Consider the following 25,083-nt stretch of genomic DNA (forward strand, 5'->3'; position numbering starts at 1 on the left):
CATTGAAAAGGGGAAGGAAATAAGCATTAAAAAGAAAATACAACAATGAAAAATAAAAACAAAACATCTGTATTCCAACCTAGATTTTAAAAAGCTGATTCTAAAATTAGGTGATAATTCCGTCCTAAATCAGAAAAGTCCAACTTCTCGTTGTGTGTCGCTACACTGGTGATGACAGGCAGTGGTAATAGAAAAGCAGGTAAACTGAAGGTGAATCCCATAATAGATATCCATTTTCATCTCAGCGTAGCGCTAATGACACTGACGCCAGAAGCGGCACACAGTCTGGGAGAGAAGAGCTCAGGCTGGTTAAATAATGGAGCACATCGTTAAATTTTCAACATGAGCAGAAGCGTGGAGGCCAACGGAGATCCAGCGTTCATATTCTCATTCTCCTGTACTGAGAGCTGCTGCCGGGGAAATGCAGTGAACCCACCCGCGTGTGTGTTCTGACAGCGTGGTGTGTGAATGAGAGACAGGGAGGGACGGAGGGAATCGAGGGGTGGAGCAGGTTGTGTTGGTGCTGAATAGATGTGGGTAGAGCGAGGGGGGAGGGGGGCAAAAGATAGCTATCATCCCTCAGTCACTCAGTGCTTCTAGCTCTCGACCAGCTGTACCTGCACTGAACAACCAATCAGAGCCTATTATTCTGTCAACAAAAGCCTAGACAAAACAATCCTGTGTAAGAAATATATATTTACATGGAAACCTATTTATTTTATCCCCACAACAAAATATGCTTGAAAACACAATGAAATGAACATTGCATAAACGAAGGTAATCAAAAGCACAATCCAAACCTGTCTGTCAGGGCTGTAATCAGTACAGACATTGACAAGGAATGTCACTTCCCATATTCAGATATGAGTTTTTTTCGATGGCTGATTTATTATGCTTAGTCCCCCAATCTTAGAAATGTGGTTACAGACTAGCTCTCTGCATAAAATCTAACCTGACTATGCTTATTCACCTTATTTATCTATCTGTTAAAGATTTTTAGATGTTCATCAACTTTTTGTATGCAAAATCCAGTCGTTTTTTTTATAGGAATCCCCACAAACTCAAATTTCTCAACGGGTTCAAATTGGCTACTCAAATTTGCCACGAAGGCCAACAGATCGCTATTAACAATGGACCTTTATACTTGCAAAATTTCGGTAAGATTTCATTCATGTGTCTGCACCTTAAGACTGGTGTCTCAGAGGGAAAATAGATCTGTTACTGAGCAACTGATATTTGTCAACATACACTACTAATCATAACCCCAGATCTATTTTCACATTTAACAATCATTTCATCTAAGTTTCATTTTTTCTGTTACCCTCTCTTCCTCGTACTTGGCATACAGCTCTGATATCTGCAGCGATGACAACAGTGGGTCATTTTTCATCGTCTCCCTGTGTTCAGAATACCAATTGAGGCATTAAATTGCTCTGTCACACATTCTCAACTCTTTTGCACAGCACAGTTGGGTAGATGAATCCGGGGTGATAAGAGGACGTAGGGTGTTGCGCCATCACCAAGATATTAAGGGCAGCTGTGGAGACGTATGGAATACAGCCATCTACTGGCTGTTGCTGATTGTGACTTTTAAGTAAATGACCCCTTCATCCCAGTGAGCCATTCAATCGAGGAAGGAAAGAAACTTCCTGGTGTTCCTGGAGTGTGTTACTAATACATGCTACTAACATCGACTCCTATTAACACTGTAATGTTGGTCAACTGTATGCAGTTATGTTTTTGAATGTACAGCAGTTGCAAAATGTATTACAATACAAGTGAGATGACATTATGTTTGTTGGGATACAAACCTGTACATCACTTTGACTCTAAAAAGACATTTTAGTGCTGCATCTAAGATTTTTCTGATTTCAACAGACACTGATGTCAAAAACAGGAATAATTCTAGAAACCAGCCCATTTTCTCACTCGCTACATGGGTAAGGACGATTTTAATAGTTTGATTTTAGCATGTTGCTAAGCTAACATGACACTCTAATAAACATTAAAATACAAAAAAAAAAAGTGATTAAATTACACTGAACTATTGTTCTTGATACTTTTCAGTATTATTCATAATCAATGCAATTATTCATTCATCTTGGCTCGTCCACCATCTTGTATTATTTTTTTCAGGAAACCGAGGGCATTTGGAGTTTGACATTAGCATGCTGTCAAGCTAAAAATGTAATATTCAGAATATAACAAAATGACAAAACAGACACCAAAATTGGGTAAAGTACACAATATAAACATGCGGTCTGTAAGTATGTTTAATGTCTTTAACAGAAATCTCTTAAGTGGACAAAGACTGCATTAATTTGATCAAAAATACAGTTAAAACAGTAATATTGTGAAATATTATTATGAATTAATATATGTTTTCTATTTAATATATTCTAAAATGTAATTTATTCATGTAATGGGAAAACCGATTTTCTGCAGCCATTACTCCAGTCTTTAGTGTCACATAATCTTTCAGAAATCATTCTAATATTCTGATTGGGTGCTCAAGAATATGTATTATCAATGTTAAAACAGTCAAAATAGAAATTATTATTTTAATTTATATAATATAATAATAATATAATATAATATAATATAATATAATATAATATAATATAATATAATATAATATAATAAATATAATATAATATAATATAATATAATATATAATATATATATTTTTTTCAGTATATATATAATAATTTTACATAATAAAATAAAAAATTTAGTTTATTGAGTTTTTTTTTAAATAGAAATTATTATTTTAATTTTTACTGACCAACCTTTTGAACAGCAGTATATATATAATAATTTTACATAATAAAATAAATTTTAAAATACACTGAAATATTTTTATTGACACGTTTTTAAGTACTGAATGTTTATTTATGATCAATTCTTGTATTTATTTTTTCACAATGCATTTGGGACCATTTTCTCTGTGAAGGATGTCAGGAGAGCTCTTATAAAGCCTTAAAACTCTCCCTCCACAGGCAGCTCACTAGGTTTTGGAACAGAACACGTGTTTTGATGTTGCCTTCAGAATATGAGGGTAATAGAGATGCAGTGTGAAGTAATTAGCCAGAAAGACGTGGGCAAAGTCAACAGGGTTGAATCATGCAGCTGTAGCCCCACAGGCCTTACTTGCTGCACTCACTAATATAATTAAACCTGCTTTGCTGCACACAGAAAAACATATTTGGCAGTGTAAGACATGTTGGTGTCATGGTACAGTTTTTGTTTGGCATGGAAATGGTTTAAATTACTCAAATACTCAACAGATCATCCAAAAATGATAATTATGTCATAATTTACTCATCCTCATGTTGTTCCAAACCTAGAAGGCTTACTCTCTTCTGCAGACCACTAAAGAAGATATTTTGAACAGACAGACAGAATGTGTTTGTCCATATTCAATGAAAGTGAATGGGGTCCAAAACAACAATGGACCTAAATGACACATTATTTGGATAAAATTTATGAAAGTATCTTCTTTTGTGTTCTATGCGACATTAAAATCAGTAAATTATGATTTTTTTTATTGTTGGGTGAACAATCCCATTTCACTATATGGTAAATTTGCATTCCATTTGAAAACTTTTTTGGCAAAAACAGACATGCAAAAAAAATAGTAAGTAGAAAAATAAACATTTTAAAACTGGTTGCATTTAAAATCCATTTTGGCTGGTAATCTAAAGGGATACGTGCTTCAACACTGTCAACTAGCATGATGCTTCTGAACAAACACGTAGTGCTAAAAAACCAAGATAACCTATGCGTGATTGCCGGTCACAATCTCACAAAACAAGTTTGTTTCTGATACGGTATGCAAGAATACAGATACACATGGAACAAGAAGCCAGTCTCTGAAAACTGAGAACACATTAAAAACAACACCAAGAGAAAGTGAAGAGTGAGTTTCACAGGAAGTCTGACATGTTTGGAGACGTTGGGAAACTCTGAGAACACAGTTTCTCATATTTGCATTCCCTCAGAGAGTATCACTGTCAACTATAGTCAGGTGCGCAAACATAAGTACACAAAAACATTTATTGGATCGAAAACCAAAACTACGTGACTGAATAGTAGTGTCATCAGTGTTGTAAGCTTTTTAAACAATGCGCAATGAATCAAAGACAAGGGTATTGTCATAAGATTACGTAACAAGATGAAAAAAAAAAAACATTGATATTACATAACTTAATGTTTTGATTTATATTCTTCTAAATGATAAACTAGTTACACCTTTTTGAGAAAATATGAAGACAAATCACTAAATGATATTCCCAGACGGTGGCGTAAGTGGATCTTAAATCACTTTAAAGTAAATTATATACATGCATATATATATATATATATATATATATATATATATATATATATATATATATATATATATATATATATATATATATATATATAAAGACAAGATAAAGTTATTACATAAAATTAGTGTTATTAAAGATTTTTTTTCTACCTTTTTGTGGGGTTATGTGTGTGAGGTGGTGGTGGTGGGGGGGGGGGTTGAAGACAGAAAGTCATGCTTTACAAACTTAAAAGAAGAAGGGTGGAAAGGAATCCACTGAGAGCCAGTGAACTAGCCTGTTGCTGTTGACATGATACTGGCTGTAGCTGCAGAGAAGGGGGCGGGACATGTGCTGGACATGCTGTCAGCTGACATGCATCATCCACACCTGCGGGGCAACCTCTCATGTACTGACATGCCCAGTGCAAACCCACTGCTTTCCAAGAGCATGCTATCTGCCTATGGAGTCTAAATTTAACCACAAGAGCATAGGTGGGGCTTGGGTGACAGAGAGGTTTGACATGTTCCAGTATCTTGCAAACCCAAAATAGGATGTTTGACATTCTTGTCAAGGAATTCATCTTCCTCAGGAATTATTAGTAATATAATATTTCACAACACTATTCTTTCTTTAATATGCTGACCATTTTTACTTCCCATCAGGACATTTCCTGATGGCATTAACTATTATGGACCCTGCATGTTTTCAAACACACACACACACACACATATATATATATAAAGCATGGACATAATGTTGGTGCTCCTGGAATATTAATCAAGTCTGAAAGGGTTAAAACCCCAGATGTGACCAGTGTTTGAAGAACTGAGCAGAACAGAACTCTGGGATTTAAATGAGAGAAGAACATGAAGGAACATCTGGACGAAGCTGTATACCAACTATCCTAACACCCTCCTCTATCCCACAATGCCTCTGGATGACGTTGATTCTCCATGCATGAGCTGTGAATGACCTCTGCTGCTAGTCTAAAGGAGATGGTCATGTATTCCCATCACACAGATCACAGACGAGAGCATGTGGTGGATGTGTTTGGATAGTATAGGAACTATTCTCCACTAATTTGTTTCAAACTTAAAGGTAAAGTGTGTCATTTCTGCACCAAGCTGAATTGAAAAAATAAAAATGTCTTTCACTGGACAGACAAACAGATAAACAGTGGGAAATTCCATCCAAAACTCACAACAGGTAGAGCAAATGTTGCTATGTCAAATCAAGGATACCTGAACAAACCGAATAGTTAACAGAGATATTTTTACCGTCTTCGGGGAATTCAGGGTTGTTGTTGTTTTTCATTTTATTAGGACTTATACCATATCTCAAACACATAAAATATTATGTAAACTTTTTAAAATACTTTTAGTCTTAATATAATTTATTTTCTTAGATCTCCAACATTACACACTCCTGAGGAATCCAGCTACACTTCATTAAATTCTTTCCAACAACAAGCTGATTATATATAAAAAAAATGAAATGTCATGTAAAAACATGTTATTATTTCAAAGCAAATCAAACTTAATTACCAATGTCTTTCTGTGCTTAGGGTAGAAGGCAACCACAAGTTGAATACTTCAGGTTTATGTAAAGCTCAAGAGTGCTGTCATGACAACATCAGCCCATGCGGCTGTCATGACAACATCACAGTGTCCATGAGAGATAACAGACATGACAAAACAAACAAGTCTAAACATGAAATCCTCTTTTTTCAGCACTAAATGTAATAAAAACTACTTATGTGCAAGATAATATGTTGATATATTGATTTGCTGCTCAAGAAATATTTCTCATTATTACTAACGTTGAAAACCACTGTGCTACTTAATATTTTTGTGGAAACATGAATATTAGAAACACAAATATTTTGTATCATTGTCTTTACTGTCACTTTTAATAATTTGAATGTGTCCATGCTGAATAAAAGTATACTGACCCCAAACTTTTGAAAGGTACTGTAGCATTTTCATGGTATTTCATGGTTCTTTAAAAACAATACCATGCATTTACAGTGCTTCATAATACAATAGTACATTTTTCTTTGACACAACATAGATAATAGTTTCCTAAGGCCTTCATGGAGGATGTGTGCTTGTGCTAGACTGTCATTACAGATCTACTTTTATACTTCTCTTCTCTACTATTGGCAGTACACAGCCTGTGTGCTGAAGTATTGCCATGGGGTAAATTCAAATGTTTTACAGAACAAACTGGTTTGGAAAAAATACATTAAAATCATACAACTCTGAGCTCTTGGGAACTCACTAAATGTTTAACCTAATTTAAGACTTATGCATAAACCAGCATTTACATAAACAACTTACCTTTATAGTAGAAGAGACATCGATCTGTCAGCACGAACCAGCGCTTGTTCCACTGTTTCATGCCACTGCTTGCCTACATTACAGAAAATGAGAAGAAAAAAAATCAAGGCCTTGAAATTACATCTAAGTGCCTAGAAGTTTTCGAAAGAGAGCTGCTTAAGTTCGGATTATGGAATGATGGCTTTGGGCTGTGTATGTGTTTTTTGTTTGTGTGGATGATGATGATGAGGTTTAAGGATGAGCAACAGTACCTGTTTGTGAAGCCAACCCTGCCGGGCCACCTCAGCGTTGGGGTTGCGCCGCATGGAGTTGGAGCGCTTCCCAAACGTGGCGGCTCTCTTGGGTGTGGGTGTGCGTGTGCCCTGGTGGGAGAGTCACAGAGGAGTGTTTACACACACAAACACACACACATACACACACACTCTTATAATAGATAATAGATGACAGACATCCACCATAGCAAGACAAGTGTTGTTATTGTTAAATAAAACTATTTTTAATAGTTGTATTATTTATTAATTAAAATCCAGCTGACGTAATATAAAATTGGAAATGTTAGATGTTATTTCTAATTAGAAAATAAGTGAAATTTGAAATGCAATTAAATTGAGACTAAAATAAATAAAAAAAAAACTAATAAAAATAGCAAAAACACATTAAAAAAATACAAAAATTAAAATAAAATTAAATATATAAATATAAAATCTAATTCAAATACAATAATAGTACAGTATATAAATAATATTAAAGCAAGACGAGACTTCTTATTATTCTTTGATTATTCTTCTAACAGTAATAATCTTACAAAATTGCAATATAATAAAAAAATGCAGATCTATAATTTTAAAGAAAATTGTTTTAATTTAAAATTCAATAATAATAACATCAAAAACAATAGTTTTTTACAGTATTATTTATCAAATTATTTATTAGTTAATAAAGATATATTTTATAATAATAAAAATAATTAAAAATGTAAATATTACAGTATTTATTCATCTTTGTTAATATTAGTTTATAAACATTAGTTTATGTTAGCTGAGGTCCATTAAATAATATTAATGGATACAAGAAGAATATTTTATTCTTTATGATTATAAAATTAATTTTAATAATAATACAAATAATTACAAATTATTATTAACTATATAATTCATATTTACTATTACTACTACTACTACTACTAATAATAATAATAATAACAATACTAATAAAAATAATTATTATAATGTCTAGTTCTATCAGCTACTTAATTTACAGCAGCTGTACTGACCCGTGGGTAGTTCTGGGAGTCCGGGGGCGTCTCAGAAACCATGCTGAGATTGTTGGTGTTGCTGTTTGCTTCACTGGCGTTGTTCACGGGCCCCCTGCCACCCGCCTTGCCATTCATTTCCGAATCAGAGCTCCTGTGAGCACACACACAAAGCCACTGAGCCATCCCAGCTTCTGATACATAACAAACTTCTCATCTGCCTGTGTTCAGTGCACCAATGCAGGGGAATCATTTTCAAACCAATGCACTGAGCTCAAACTGGTGAAAAACTGAGGGTTTATGGGAAGGAAGCACACAGGCATTTGGGGCGCAGCTATTTTTATTCCCAACTGGCACCGTCGCAAAGGCCGCACCCCTGATGTTGCAGTTTAAAAACAGGCCGTTGGTTCACAAAGAATGTGATTGGAGTGGCGAAGAGAGGAAGAAAGAGAAAGAGTTGTTGGTGGATGCAGGCCCACAGTCCCAGGTCAATCATATTGATCTCCTTACTGGGACACCCAGGCCCTCTCCAACAGCCTTCGATCCACCGATCAGCAAGACAGATGAATTTACAATACCCTAGAGCCACCCGGTGGCTAAAGCTTCCATCTTGGAAAGCTTGCTGTAGTGAACACTACCATCCGCAGTCAGTTTATAGCCATACGCAAGTCATTATGAGTCTCTGATTCTCAGAACATCACATAAACATAAGGAACAGAGCATGAACACAGATCAAATGGGGATATAAAAACACACACAATCATTAGCACAAAGTGGGAACACGCACACGACAATAACAATTACTACATTAGGACATGATTCCCACACTAGAAACATCTCTGTGCTAATTATCTAAGGCTTTATTTCGCCATCGCTGCAAAAAGCGGGTATGCTCCAGCAGCTTCCTGTGTCGTAGCAGGAAATGAATAAAATTCAATTCTGAATGGATCTCGGTTTTAATGGCATTGCCCCTTATTAATGTGCTCTCAGCTCTCGACTCAACATTACATCGATCCGAAGGAGGGTGAGATCTTGACAGAGTTAAGTGCATTTTCTTTGTCCAAGAGGAACATTTTAGTAAATTTATAGAGGAAATCCTGACACATTTATCCTCCACATGTAATATGATGTAGTTCAAGACTAATTAATAAAATGCTATCAGTGTAATTTAACCTGACAGTGCTGTTTGTTTATATAAATTTATGTTTCCGCAAGTCTACAATTACTGTATAGTGGCTATTATACAAAAAGACAGACAAAACAGGGCTGGTCTGACAAGTAACTGTTTCTCTGTCTCCTCAAGGGCGTTCACACTGACATTTGCTGCAACAAAGAGACGGAAGTGATTCATTTTCATTGAGAATTGATGATTTCCACCGACATGAGTGACAGTGACTGTTGGGAACACCATGTTTCTAGCAGCAAGTAAACTGATTTCTTGTCCAAATAAAATTACATTTCATTTTTACACAAGATAAAACCCATATTACCTGGAATATTTATAAGACCCCTATTCCTCGGCTGGGATCCTGTAGAGCCCTTTTAAACTGAAATTTGGACCTTCAACCCCTTGGCCACCATTGAAGTCCATTATATGGGGAAAAATCCTGGAATGTTTTCTTCAAAAACCTATTACTTTGTGACTGAAGAAAGAAAGACATGAACATCTTGGACGACAAAGGCCTTAAAAAATAACCAAAAAATTTTTATACCAGGGGAAGATGCCACACTTTTCTCTTTTGTGAAAAACTAGAATTTAAATTTTTTTTTTTCAGGTTATTTTTCAGAATTTAAAGTTCAAAAGAACAGCTTTTATTAGAAACAGATTTTTTCCCCACACAGATTTAACAAAGGCAGTATAAAAGCAGCAGCATATTTACAAATGTATAAACAAAAGCTCACTCACAGAAAGGGGTTCAAAGGTCCGTTCTCTTCTAGATGTGTCTGGATCACTTGCTGGTGTCCAGCTGTTCCATTAGGGTCATTTTGACTGAAAAAAATAAAAAATAAAACACATTTCAATCCATCCACAACAATCTTTCTTTTTGTCTGGAAGAATATTAAGCCAATAGCAGCTGGAACTGATTTTTCATTTGTTTAAGATGCTCCATAATTCATTCTTGTGGCTTAAAACCTGTTTAATAATTCAGCATTACAACATCAGGTCCGATCAATACAACTGCTGTGGATATTAATGGCTGTCAGCTCTTGTGAAAGAGTGTGTAAAGTGTTGACAGCTTTGCGTTCAATATCAAAATATCAACAAGAACAGTTCTAGCAGCATAACTTGTCAGAGTTCTCACACACCTATTATATTGAGTCTATATTCAGAGAACACATGTCTTTTGTCCATATACAGTGACTGAAGCCTGGAGTTCAACTTCCTGTCACACTTTCTTTGACCTCGGCTCATGTGTACTCCCTGTGGATGTGCACTTGTAACTTGTCTCTCGGGTGTAAATCCTACAAGTGTTTGCATTGCTGCATGTCACTTTCCTGGCTATTGATTTTACAACTGCTGAACAGGGAGCAAGCAAATACATTTTCTCTGTTTTCTGTGAGGGTTTGGTTAAAATGTTTCACTCCGAGAGCTATGAATGCAGAGACATTCAAACTAGCATTTAGAGGAGATCCAGGCCATAAGATATAATTTTAGTCATTCTACAAAAAGTAAAGTAAAATTTAGACTTGTTTTGCTTCAGAAGCTTCGGATTTTACATTGGACAAGTGCAGTGTTGTTATTGTGAACCAAAACTAAATTATTAAAATTGATTTTGTTAATTTAAATAAAGCTGAAATAAAATAAAAATATGAGAAGGAAAAAGAAATAAAGAAATTGGAAAATTAGAAAAAGTCTAACTTAAAATAAAATAAATTTACATTGTTAAGTATAAAAATTACTAACACTGAAACAAAAAAAAAAAATAATTAAAGTTTGATAGAAATATTTGAAAATTAAGTAATACAAATAAAAAAGACAAAAACACATAACAAAATGACTAAAATAACAAGTGGTGACCCAACACAGCTCTAAAAAGATTTGAGAATGAGAGCATGTTATACAACCTATCCATGTTGGCATCTGTCTAATTTAGCTAAATCAGCTAAAGCTAAAAGTATTGGACACATAGCCTTGGACACAGACATAAAAATATATATAGTGTTTTATTCTCCCTTATAAAAGTTCATGAACCTACAGTATTTAATATGTTACTGTAATGATGCAGAATTATAGTATGTGTCTAATTGCATTTCATTATTTGCATAATTTAGCAATGAATTTTCCTTGTTGTCTTCAAGTCATGGTAAATGTAAATAAGTGAAGGCAAAAAAAATATGCATTTAATATTATGACTGATCAAATGATGATCAACTAGCTAGAGTTCAATCCATATTTAAACCAGACATCATTGCTAAGCTAACATGACCTAATGACCTCTGTAAGGCTTTTCACACTATGCTTAACCTGGGGTTAAAAAAAAAGCTAACCCAGGGCTAAGACCACTACCACCTTGAGTAAATAAATATTTCACATTTTGAAAGGGGGTTAGCATTGCTTTTAACCCTGGGTTATTAAGTCCTGCTAAATATTATGCTAACTTGATTCGAAGTGCTAAATGTTAACATTTATACACTTGGGAGATATTTTTATTTACAACAACATTAACTCAATTTTATTAGTTCTTCCAGTTGCTAGCTACTGTCTGAGCTAAAGAAACACTACATGTATATTGTGAAGGTGCTAGCATTTTACGGTGAGTTAGTTAGCAACCAACAACCAATCTTAAACTTAATTCTTGCTGCATGAAATATTCATGTGCAGTTGTATAAACTTGTATGCTCTGTTTAATTTCATTACCAGAGAAAAGGTTAAAACACTACTAGCGAATTTATGAGATGATAATTCCACGTGTACAAGTCACATACTTCAATTTGTCCAATAATATTAACCTTATAAATATGCAAGTAAGAAACTTAACCCCAAAGTTTACACATTTGGAATCTGAAATCCTGACTACCCCAGATCAATGTGTTAATCAATGGCCATCAGTTAACAATTTCTTGGCTCTCCTGAAAAGACACTAGGCTTGAGGCCCTTATATTCATCTTGCTCTTGTCCTATCATTTCAGTTTGATGGTATTAATACATACAGCAAACTCACCGTTTAAGTGTTAAGTAGGCCATAGAAGTGCACTTGAACAACACGCCAAATTTGGCATCAACCACTTAAGGACAACAGAAACAGAACACAAACTCTGTGCAGTCTCTGTATACACAGACACACAACACACACGCAGCCTGATAGGTCGGGGGACAAGAAACACAAGCCAAGTATACACTCATGCTGGAGGCATCTACCTCTTGACACCAAAAAGGTACATATAACAGAGCCAGGTGCTCCATATAACATCAGAGGACAAACACTTAGATAAATCTAGCACAACAGCCCAGCCACCAAAATCAGGTGGAGGTGTGTGAGCGCACATGTGCGTGCTCCAATGTGGTTTTGCAACTGAGCATGCCTGCTCGTATGTAACCTATAAACCTACATAGAAGCACTAGAGGCTCATAAACGTCGCTAATATGACCACTAATCAATGCTTGAGTCGTTAGCGAACAAGAAATGATTTAGCAGCATCAGAATGGAGCTTATAAAGCCATCCACAATGGAATCCAGGAAGCACACAAATGAGGTGTAAACGCAATTTAAACTTCGCGCAAATAAACCTCAATATCTCATAAAGATAGTCCATGGGAAAGCCGGCACTGCATTGCAGTCCTGCCTGACCTCCAGCTCAGAGTTTCCCCTCACACAGCTGTCTGCTGCTATAAACTCGTTCCCAACATCCTGCCTTACCTACCTCACTCGCCGGTCCGCGCGGAACTTCAGCATTTTCCTCCGGATCAAACATATAAGTCAGTGGGATGAGGCCAGATGAAGAGAATAGCAGTCTTGTGACGCTGACAGCAGCGAGCCTTTATTGCAGGAGCTGTAGGGTGTTGGATACAATAATTGCTGTCTTCTTTTCTCCCCTTGAGCATGTGTGCTGTTGCCAGCCAGCTTCACACACACATACACTCTCTCTCTCTTTCTCCCTCACTGGCTCAACCTCTATATCTCATTCTGGCTCTCTTGCCTTCTAGATCTGCTCGGCTCAGCTTATTTGGTTACTGGTTTTGTCCGACTCTCTCTCTCTTCCTCACAAACACACGTGGGGCCTCCTATCACAAATCAGACTGAGATGTAGATGCTTTTCCCAAGCCTAACTGAGGAGGAGTCATGACCAGAACTCCCCTGAGATGTCCAGGACAGCCTTGGCTGTGGTGAAGGGGAGTGGCTGAGGCAAAAAACAAAAGACATTACCCACTCAGGTAGACGGCTTTGCATCTGTACCAGCCCCTTGTCAAACCTTACCCAGAGACACACACATCACCCCCACATGGAAATAATTAGTTCTGTAACTCACACAGAGACAAGCTTAGCATTAAAAGCATTAAAAGTCAGGCATATTAAAATTAGGGGTGTGCACGAATATTCGAATACTCTATTTGCAATAATTATTCGAAAAATAAAAACACTATTCGAATTTCACTAAAATGTTGCTTTGCTGGTTGTAAATGCAGTAAATCCTTGATAAATCTTGAGCACGCTAACTTTGTCAAGTGAAATTGAGTTATCACTAAAATGAGGAATCATGAAATACAAACACTGGAATGTCACGACCAGTCGAATTAAGAAAAACAGTGGCACATCACTACTGCAGGAAGGCCCCGAGTGAGCCAAGAGACTACTTGTTTAACAGACTAATGCTATGTATCCACCAAAGCATTTTTTCCCGAGGCTAGCATATTTTTAAAATGGTTTTCAATGGGAGCGGCGCATTTTTCAGACGCCAGCAGAACAACAAAGCACTAATAAATGTTAAACTTTGGGCAAAGCGCATCGCTCATCACTGTCAGTTTTTTTCAGTCAGCCGTCCAAACAAAAACACAGTGGAGGAGGGGCGGGGCAAAAACCGCACCAACCAACTGTCACATTGTACTTTGACTGAACAACAATGGAGAACTTAAAGGGGTCATATGACGTTGCTAAAAAGAATACAAATTTTTTCACCTCTATAAAATCAACCCATTTATGTGGTTTAAGGTTCAAAAACACATTGTTTTCCACGTACTGTACTATATTGTTGCTCATCTATATCCCGCCTTTCTGAAATGCATCGATTTTTACAAAGCTCATCGTTCTGAAAAGTGAGGTGTGCTCTGATTAGCCAGCTATCCAGTGCGTTGTGATTGGCAGAATACCTCAAGCGTGTGACAGAAATGTTACACCCCTAACCAGATTGTGATGCCGTGTGTCCAGGCGCGACGAGACAATACCAATAAAAGCCATTATAAACTAGGCATTTGTTGCATCCAGTGGGGACATAATTATAGATTATAATGACTTATATTGTCTTTTTACGCGTTCCGTTGTGTATCACGCCATATAAACATAAAACTATTTGTCTGCATTTTTGAATGGAGAAACGACAAACAACAAGCACTACTCTACACTGCTCAAAACTCACGTTTGAATCATCAGTGGTAAATTCTTTAAATATGAAATCATACTTACAGGTGTGAGTCAGAACAGCCGGCATTGTAGGTTCAGGAAGCAGTCCTCCGTTAAATGCGTTGCACACACATGAATATTTGGTTTGAACTGGCGAACACGACATGGCGGCATCGGCAGCAGCAACAATACTACAGCGAGAATCAAAGTTACTCCTTCTTTCTTTGTGTGAACATTTGGGCGGTGTTATGCAAATCTTCCCAAACAGTGATGTAGACATGTGGGGGCATGTTTAAATGAGGCGTTTTAGGTGTTTAACTTTTATAAAGAATATCTTTTTGGGTTTGAGACTTTAGACTTTACAACTTTAGGGATCTTATCGATGCATGAACAGCTTGTAACACTCCAAAGAGAAAGGAAAACTTGAAATCGCATCATATGACCCCTTTAATATTGATATATGAAATGTTGCAGTTAAAAATAATGCATGCAACATTTCATTTGTGATGTGTCTTCCACATTACATCAGCAGCTGTTCTGTATCACAGCAACAAAAGCACCTCCGTAGCAATCGCAAGCGTTCACAGCTAGGCATTTTCAGAAGACTGCCTGCTGTTTCCTGCTGGCTAAAAATGCTGGTTGACACAGCATTTTTTCACACGATCATGTACATGTTTTTGTTTATTTTTTATTTTTTATTTTTTTAAACAATAACGTGTGAAACATTGCAAATATTATGCTGACTCGAGTGTACGTGCCTTATAGCAGGGTTTTTCAATTATAAAAAACAATTTTATTTTATTATTTTTTTTGCACACGTTTAATGTTTTCAAGTAGAAAAAACACGATATAGTTTATAAGCTTGTTGTGATAAGATTGTTCTGAAATGGTGACAAAAATAATGTTTTATTTAAAAAAACGTCTTTCTCATTAAACGTCATTTAAATAAACGAATATTCGAATATTTGTTTTTCTGAGCTCAAATACTCGAATGCAATATTTTTGAAAAATTCCCATCCCTAATTAAAATGCCACTTTGTCATATATACTCAAGTCAGATTGACTTTAATTATATCAATGGACATATATATACGACCATTTTCCCTCACTCTAATGACTCATTTATCTTTGAGTAAGATCCATCCAAAACATCCTAGCAGACATCTAGCAACTACCCATCACCCTAGCCACCATCAAGTACACACTACACTAGCAGCCAATTTCAACCCTAGCAACCTCCAAAACATTCTAGCAGGCATCTAGAAATTAACCATCACCCTAGCAAACGCTCAGAACCCCCATCAACCATTAATCAACCACGTAGCAACCCCATCGCATTCCCCAGGATACCTTAGAAACCACTAAGAACATCCTAGTGACCACTTTACACTGTGGTAAACACCCACTACACTCTAGCATCGTTTTTTTATACAGTCAAGCTCCACTTGACTAGTTATATCATAGTTTTGAAGTTAACTGTTTCTGCGCAGCTGAGATAAAACAGAACCCTTAGTGACCGTGGAAATATTATTATTTAATATCTCTTCCATAGTGTACATCAAATCTGAATTTGATCAATAAGAAATTAATTGTATCCGTCCATGTAGATAAAAGAAGCCTGTGGCATCTGCTGAGGTCAGTCTTACGCTTTGCCTTAGCGAGGTGTGTCAGAGCTGTCAAATCCATATATACACATGGCCGTCATTCCAGTTCTTCTATCCGTGGGCCTCAATTATGAGTGGTCTCACCAGATGGTCTCCGTACCACGTCCCCCACTGTGGACAGGTATGATAGGGACACGTACAAATAGAAGGCGGCAGATTACCTGCCCCTCTAAAGGGATTACCTACATATTGTTACCGCCTCCTCACACTGGATTTCAAAGCTTCATATCCATCTCTTGCTTTCTTTAAATTATGAGTTATTAATATTTTAACTGAACTCTTGAATATTTAAACTAAGCCTACAGATTTCACATGAATCATTTGCATTCCAGCTAATCCGTATTGTGTTTTGTAAGACGCATTCAGCATTCATTCCTCAGCTATTATCCTTTCTTAAACCTTGGATATAAAGAGCGCACATTCATTCAACACTAATACAGAGTTGGTATGGAATGTACCATATAAGCTTGTAATGTGTCTGGTTTTTGCTGTACAGAACGACACGTGGCATGCCGAGTCTAAACAGCACTTCCATTTGCTAACAATTTACCTGCTGCGTTTGTGTTGTTAAAAAAACATCCTTCTATGCTGTGCTTAGAATCGAAAGCTACACACTCAAATTAAAAGCGATCCTTGCGGTGAAAGAGTGAAGGTCAGCCAGAGAGCCAGTTTGTCATCTGTGCTTGAGGGACTCAAATGATTCGTATGAGCGCTGTCTCCACGAAAAGCGCCCACTCAGAGATCATCTGGGAACACCACAAACAGACTTAAAACAATATGCGGTTTATGTTTTGTGCAGGGGTGGAATTATGATTATGGTTATGAAATATAATGTCTACTCATTTAGATTGGCAAGATGGAAATCTAACTCAGTGTTATTTTTGTGAATAATGATGGAAAAGAAAGGAAATACTGTGGGGTGAGACCACTGGGGTCATGAAATGAGAAACCAAATTTGCCTTGATCTTTTGGAATATAAGAGGTCTTTGTACCATTAAAACGTCCTGCAAGTTTCATAGCTTAAGACGTCCCTCCCCATTATAAACGAGCCATTTATTTAATCAAGCTCTAAATACAGCTCGTTCTGGATCCATGGTAAGAAGTGACGTCACGGTGCGAAGTGACGTTCCAACCATTTGCATATGACCGCCTCCAGCACAAAACAACTACGCTCATTTCGTATCGTTGTCGCGCTGCGCGCCTCACAAGTGTTCAGTCGACAGACAGAGTGGGTCTGTGTACAGGAAAATTACAATGCCACGCAGTATGTCGTTATTTCCCTGCCAAATGTTGAGAGCGCATTATTGTAGCGCGAAAGTACATTAATATAATGTGCGAGCGCGAATCTCTCTGCTCGCGCGCGCGCGCTCTCAGATACACGTTGCTCTTGTAAGAATTTTCTCTGGGCTCGCTCAGAGAGTATGCCTGCACTTAAACCCTGTTCAGTGCAATCGCGAATCTCTCCTCTTCGCTTAAAGTAAGCGTGTATGTGCTTAGACTGTGTCCCGTGCGTTCACGCATGGCCAAGTACTCTTCTCTTCGAATTCTTTCTCTTTGCTCTTGGCATAAACGCTGTCAAAACGGCAACAACCAATCAGAAATAGGCTCCAACGACTGACCAATGAAAACGCGACATCGTACATGGAATCACCCGCTACTAAAACAGTTCGCTCAATCCGCAAATGTTCTGGCTGGGGGTGTTAATAATTGATCCATAGGCACTGTCGTTAGCCAATCATAACAGTGGGCGTTAACACTGAACTCTTAAAGGGGGAAACAACCCAAAAACAGACTGTTTGAATCAAAGGATGAGAAACAGGGTGGGAAAATGTCATAATTCACTACATTTAAAAAAAAAAATAAAAACTATAGTAATACTATAATTGCACCTAGGGGACCATAATAATAAAATACTGTGGGGTGAGACCACTCTAAAAATTTAAAAATGGAAAAGAAAGGAAATACTGTGGGGTGAGACCACTTTGAAAATATGGGATTTAATATCTAATTAAATGAAGAATCAGTAAAACTACAGAAACATTCTTAAATACTGAATTTTAAAAAATGTAAATATTAATTTTAAAATACTCAAAACATGAAATTTAATGGGAAAAAAACTTGCTGAATACTTACTAAAACATAAAATTTTTAATATTATTTATTTATTATTATTTTTAATTTAAAAGAAATAATTGTTAAAAATACAAAATTCCAAATAAAAAATATTGAAATATTAATATTTAAAATACTCAAAATAAGGTATTGAAAATGTAATTTAGGAGTTTACATTTTTCTCATATTGTTTTTCTTATTTTGCATAAAATATTTAATTATTATTATTATTATTATTATTTCTAAAAATAATATTTTAGATTATTCTATTGTTAGGTGCATTGATCATGCAGGTTTTACATAAAAGTTTATGGAGCTTGAGTTCTGCTGTCATAAAAAATTTTTTTTTATTAAAAATAATTTCTTCAAGAAATTTTACTAAAATTGTCTGGCTAATAATATAATTTGTAACAAATTTCTTTGCATTAAAATGAAAAACACAAAACATAGTGATCTCAGACTTACAGTCCTTGCTGTATTTCTACTGTATATGTCAGATTTGAGTATTTATTACATATTTGTGCACTTAAGACATTTAAAACACACCCAGCTACACATTTGACAAGTTAACCCTGAACATCACCGCTGGTACAGTATTTCATGATCTACAGTACCCCTGTAAAAGGAACCAGTGTGTTCTGGCTGCTGGTGTTCAGCACACTGACAGGTTTTCAGGCTTCAGCTGAGAGTAAAATCTTAAGCTTCTCATCTTCCTGTCATATTATCAGACAGGTCTGAATAAGCATTTTCAACACAAAAAAAGGGATAATAAGAGGGGAAAGAGGGAGTGATGGGGGATGAATAATTAGACTTGAGTGCTGCCTCCAATGAGCTTGCAGCAGCAGCATTGCACAGAGAACCACAAAGCGATGAGCTCAATCTTGATCATTGGCTGTTTTCTGAAGCTCGCAACAGCAACATTTCCGCTGAGTCTATTTCAGTGATAAAGATGGAGTGAATGGCCTCCTAATGTTTGTCCATAGACATAGAATCAGTAAATACATGCAAACAGATATAATTCATGACTTCATAGACAAAATGAATCATGGATAAAATTGATATGACATAGCTTTAAATCATTTTACACCGTATTTGTTGTCATGGAGGTGAGAGAAAAAGTAAACGTGGTGTTTCAGCAGTTTTCCTAGCAACAGCAATCCTGAGATCGCACACGTGTGTTCACACTCACATGCAATGACTCATCTCACAATGTGGACGTCAGAGACAGAGCCATTAAAGGAGGTACCACATACATTCACAGAAAAATACACCAGCTGGGATATATGTATAATGACAGAACATATTTTGGTAAAACGTAAGGCACATGACGAATTAAGGTATATGATAGACTGCCAAAAAAATAAAAAAAATAAAATAAAATCATTATTTAACTTTGTAAATGCTATTATTTTGATTCTTATTTTTGTATCGTTTTCAAGTAATAATACTGACATTTCAAGCTAATTTTACTTGAAGCATAACAATACAAAACAAAAATTCCAGTGAATATATATATTTTACCCAATTGGCAAATTTTTTTCTTCTTCTAAACATGCACTATCGAGAAAAAAAAAAAAAGTACAAAAGTTGTCACTGGGGCAGTACCTTTTCAAAATGTATTAATGTGTGCCATTTCGGTATTAATATACTTGTTTTAGAGGTACAAAAGAGTCCCTTTTGAAAAGGTACAGCCCCAGTGACAGCCTTTGTACCTTTTTTTCTGAGAGTACAAGATTATATTCATGTTTTGAAAACCTCTTATGCTCACCAGTTTTGAATAATAATTTCAATAAAAATACAGTAAATATTAATGCAACTTAAAATAACTTATCTATTTTAATATATTATATAAATATATAAAAAATAATATATAAAAAAATAAAAATAAAATTAAAAAAAAACACATTTTTTCAATATTGAAAACAGTTCAGCAATTTTTTTTAGCAGCCATTACTCCAGTCTTCAGTGTTACATGATCCTTCAGAAATCATTCTAATATGCTGATTTGGTGCACAAGAACCATTTCTTAACATTATCAATATTGAAAACAGTTCAGCATTGCTGCGTAATATTTTTGTGAAAATCGTGATGCATACAGTATTTTTCAGGATTCTTTATATGTATTATTATTTTAAATCAAAATCTTTTGTAACTTTATAAAATTTAATACATATTTGTTGAATAAAAGTAGAAATTTACTTTTAATAAAGTATTTTTAACCATAGTGTACACTGAACAAAATTAAGAGAGCATCATGTTTAAAACAAGAAAAAACAACCCGAAGAAAAATATAATTCAAAACATTCTCTGAAAACAGCTCTTATATGAGTTTCTTTTTAAATTATTTTCTTTAGAGGTTGGGATATTAAAGCTTGAGGCTGTTAGGTACAAAAGACAAAATGGTTGGGAAACTTATGCAACTTTGTTTTAAGAAAGTTTAGATATCTCTAAAGGAAAAAAAAGCAAATACTGTTTTTTTTTTGTTTTTTTTTTGCAGTGAAAAAAGTGGGGGTGATCCCAGAGCAGTGTATAAATGTGCTGTGAGTGGCTCTCTTCAAGGGGAGGCATCATGGAAACTGATACAGGGAGTTTCCCTCTACTTCCCTTCATGTTCTTCAAAGCTAAGGTTACACTTTCGAACTGCAAGAGCCGCCCAGGCCTCTGTGCCTTCACCAAGTGTGATCTCATAGCACAGAGAAAGAGGAGAAAAGAAAGAGAGAGAGAATAAGAGAAAGGGAGGCAGCAGTAATAAAATAAAAGAGCAGAGGTGGGGAAATTTACCTGTTGTCTAAATAATAATGGAGGCTGTAGTGAGTATTGATTGTTAAGACTCACCCAAATGGATCAGTGAACACTGGTGGAAAAGGGCTGCTGACAAAGCTTTCTCTCAGGACTATCCTACTGAGTATTGTGCTCAGTGTGGCATGAGACCATCCATTAAAATGCTTTTCCCTTAATGTAACAGCATTTAAAGGGATACTCCATCCCAAAAGGAAAATGTTGTCATTAATTATGTCAATTAATTATTATGCTCTTCTGTATCATCTGCACCACAAGGATGCGCTGTTTCTATATGTATTTAGCTTTGATTTGAAATAAAACAGCGCATCCTTGTGGCGCGGATGATACAAAAGAGCATACGCAGCATACAGTAATAATGAGAGACAGAGGAAACCGTTGACAAAGGAATTATTGAATAAAGTCATTATTTTTGTTTTCTTTGCTTACAAAAAGTGTTCCCGTCACTTCATATAACCCAGATTGCACGTCTGATGGCAGATGGTGTATTCTGATGATGACTTTCATACTTTTTATGGACCTTGACACTGTTATTTATTTGGCAGTATATGGGACAGTCTCAAGCCTCCAGGTTTTCATCCAAAATATCTTTAAATTGTGTTCCGAGGACAAAGTGATTATTGACAAAATTTTCATTTTGGAATGGAGTATCCCTTTAATACCCGACTTTAAAGGAACAGTTCACCCAAACATGAAAATCAGTCATCATTTATGCACCCTCATGTCGTGACAAACCCATATGCATTTATTTTTCTGTGGAAAATGAAAGTAAATTTTTTTTAATGATCTTTACCCAACTCTTTACACAATTACCATATATGGCTCCAGAGAGAGCTGCAAATAATATATATATATATATATATATATATATATATATATAGATAGTTAATGCTCAGTCATAATACAATAAAACAAGGAACTGTACGAGGGTGAATAAATAATAACCAAATTTAAATTTTTACATGAACCATCCCATTAATGCTCAGTCAGTCCCCTTGCAATGAAAAGGTTTATGCTGCAAGTTATAAAGTAATAAAATCCTAAAGCAATAAAATTTTAAATAAGCTCATCACTCAGACTTTATCACCACTGTCTATTTTGGTTTATTAATTTGATTGTTAGTAGTTTCACATAGCCTGCCACAGACTCAATAAATCATGAAGTATTAAATATTCGCTCATAAACAACGGATAAATCATGTGGGTGAAACTGGCTTCGGGCCACGAAAACACAAAGCTTACACGACAATTCGGTAAATAGATCCACAGATCGGTCTTCATGAATATCCCTCCTGCCGATCCCGCAGAAAGTAAATCTGTCAGACACACCCTGATGACATCACCGCGGTGAAGTTTAATTAGTGCCCACTATCAGGTTCGCTGGCCGAAGCTCAAATCCATCTCCCTCCCCCTCTTCCACGCACTCACTCTCTTTTTCTATTGGAAATATACACAGATGGGCATCGCTCTCTCCCTGACCAAGTCAAACAATACCTTCCAGAACATTGCTGAGCTATGCTTTCTTTGGTAACTGTGAGATTCATTGCTCAACAGTGCAGGTGTGTTTACTTACGAAGAGACCTAGCAAAGCACTGATATACTGTATGTGCATTCATGGTTCCAATTAAACAAGCTGCTTTATGATAACACTAATCATTATGTAATTTATTTTAGACAAATAATTGCGCCACATTACAGTGCTTCATTTAAACAAACAATAGGTGCCTCATTACAAAAGGAGGAAAGACAAACAGTCATACACACACACCTCAAAAGGTCTGTGATTACAGTTAGGATTGTCAGAATGAATAAAGCAGGCCTTTGCTGCCCTGTCTGAAGCAGAAATCAGTCAAGTGTTGATGGAGGTGGAGGTGCTAAAAGAAAATCAGATCAAGGGGAGATCTGGGTAATATAATCCCTCTGTTGGCAAAAATTCAGCTCAGCTTTTATAACTGCTCTACGAGAGAATACAACTGTGTGTAGATTCATGGCCAAATTAGGTTTTTACCATATATACACTACCATTCAAAAGTTTGGGGTCAGTAAAATTTCTCTTTTGCTCACCAAGATACTGCATTTATTTGATGAAAAGAACACAGAAAAACAGTAAGATTATGAAATATTATAAAACTTGAAAGTAAGACTTGTATATACTGTAAGTGTGCCTTTCTAAATTTTATTTCCTTTATCCTTGTTGTCTATTTACAATAAAACCTGCATAAAATAATTTGTGACCTGTGCTGGCAAAATTAATCGCAATGAGCAAATTTTCAAAATTGAGTTTTTTTCATGTTCTCAATCTCCATTAAATGACCTTCAAAATGATGTATGATTTGTTGAAATGAACTAAAAAAATAATGAGCTTCGCCTGAGGCCGATTTCAGAAAGAAGGTTAAGTGAAAACTCTGAGTATGTTAACCCTGAAATGAGGGAAACTCTAGCTTTTCCGTTTCAGAATGGGAGATATGTCAAACCCTAGAAAGCAGGCTAAGTCAACTCAGAGTTGGTTGAACCTCCTTATTGAAACGGGCACCTGACAGAGTCAGCAATGTCAATATCAAGTCAAGAATATGAAGAAAAATCAAGTTAAAGATTTCTGAAGGTTCCAAAGCATGCAAATAAACAGTACAACAAATATAAGAAAGAAACAAATTACATCAAAACAAAAACATTCAAGTAAGAAAAACAAATAGGCTAATCAAATGTAAAAATCATTTTAGTCTATTCATTACCAATAAACTGATTATTAAAACTACAAAAGCAGTTCAATAAAGAACAGTGAGTGATTCCCGCTTTTCTTTTATTGTTAGATTAATACTAATGCGACTGACGGCCTATATATTAATACCTACTATTAAGCACGGATCTAATATAATGTTACACATCAGAAGTTTTTCCCCAAGTTAACCAAATGTTCACTTAAGACATAACAAATTATGTTTGCGTGAATACTCACCAAGACAGATATTTTGAAATTATGTATATATGTGTATATCGGGATCGCGCTCTGTCTGACAAGATGCAAATGCGTCTTTATGCGCACGTTTCAGATGTTTCAGTCAGCATGACTGTTTTGTTTACATCAGTATGGGTTTGAACATCACATTTCACTGCCATCAAAAATTCACCATAAATATTCACAAAACTGAAATGCTGTGCTTTACAACTATAAGAAACTTGTGCTCACCCAAAAGGATCAATGAGCAGTATTATCCTATTAGATCCAAGCAAGTTTAACATTACTGCCTGCAATTCACCTAACAACAAAAAATCTAGACACAAGCAACATTTTGACACCATGTTGTAATAAAAAAATAAAAATAAAACATAAATAAAAAATAATGCATAACTAAAATAAATATAATATGGTATATTGTTTTTACAATAATGTCCAATGGGGGGAAAATAGAAAGAAAACATAAAAAAACCTTACCTTACATTATGATATGTAATATTGTAAGAAATTGTTGAAAACGGAAGATAAAAAAAAAGCTTTTGGAAAAATAAAAGATTAGAGGAAATAGTTTAGGACCTGGGTTAAGCAAAAATGTAACAGATTTGTTTTGGTTAAATGTTCTCATTAGTCCTCTTGTAACCTCTTGTGAGTTGCAGGATCCTTCCACTTAACCAGGGTTTATCAAGGACCTTGTACACTCTTGAGACAAGAGATTAAGAAGGAGGCAATATCCTTTTAGGAACACAGAGGAGTTAGCAAATCCCTGAACCAAAAGACATGGCTTAAGACTGAGACTGGGGTTAAGGCAAAAAAAAAAAATGTAAGTACACAGACCACAACTTTATACAAAGCATGTGTCCTTTGACCTGCATCTCAAACAGACAAACACAATTTGCTTGGGGTGTCTGAAGTGCACATAAAGAGCATGACAAGCTATTTAATACTGGCATTAAATTAGATTTGTAAACCTGAAACATATTGCCACAAAGGCAAGCAATCAATAAAAAACAATTCAATTCAGTTTGAACAAACAATATTGCTGATAAGTGCATGGTTCCTGTTTCCCAAGGTGACAGCTACTGTATGTGGTTG

At 35.7% G+C, this 25,083-nt stretch overlaps 1 protein-coding gene across 1 annotated transcript in view; it reads right to left on the reverse strand.

Annotated features, from left to right (window-relative positions):
- Window positions 1-25,083, reverse strand: part of LOC109092290 (pleckstrin homology domain containing, family A member 6) — a 62,073-nt gene that overhangs the window by 27,142 nt on the left and 9,848 nt on the right. Inside the window, exons 2-5 of the mRNA XM_042766315.1 lie at window positions 9,811-9,894; window positions 7,926-8,058; window positions 6,904-7,014; window positions 6,653-6,725 (exon numbers count right to left, since the gene is read on the reverse strand). Of these exons, the coding sequence (XP_042622249.1) occupies window positions 6,653-6,725; window positions 6,904-7,014; window positions 7,926-8,058; window positions 9,811-9,894 (401 nt within the window). The remainder of the gene's footprint in view (window positions 1-6,652; window positions 6,726-6,903; window positions 7,015-7,925; window positions 8,059-9,810; window positions 9,895-25,083) is intronic.

The sequence above is a fragment of the Cyprinus carpio genome, chromosome A11 (genome assembly GCF_018340385.1).
Source record: "Cyprinus carpio isolate SPL01 chromosome A11, ASM1834038v1, whole genome shotgun sequence".
Taxonomy (NCBI): domain Eukaryota; kingdom Metazoa; phylum Chordata; class Actinopteri; order Cypriniformes; family Cyprinidae; genus Cyprinus; species Cyprinus carpio.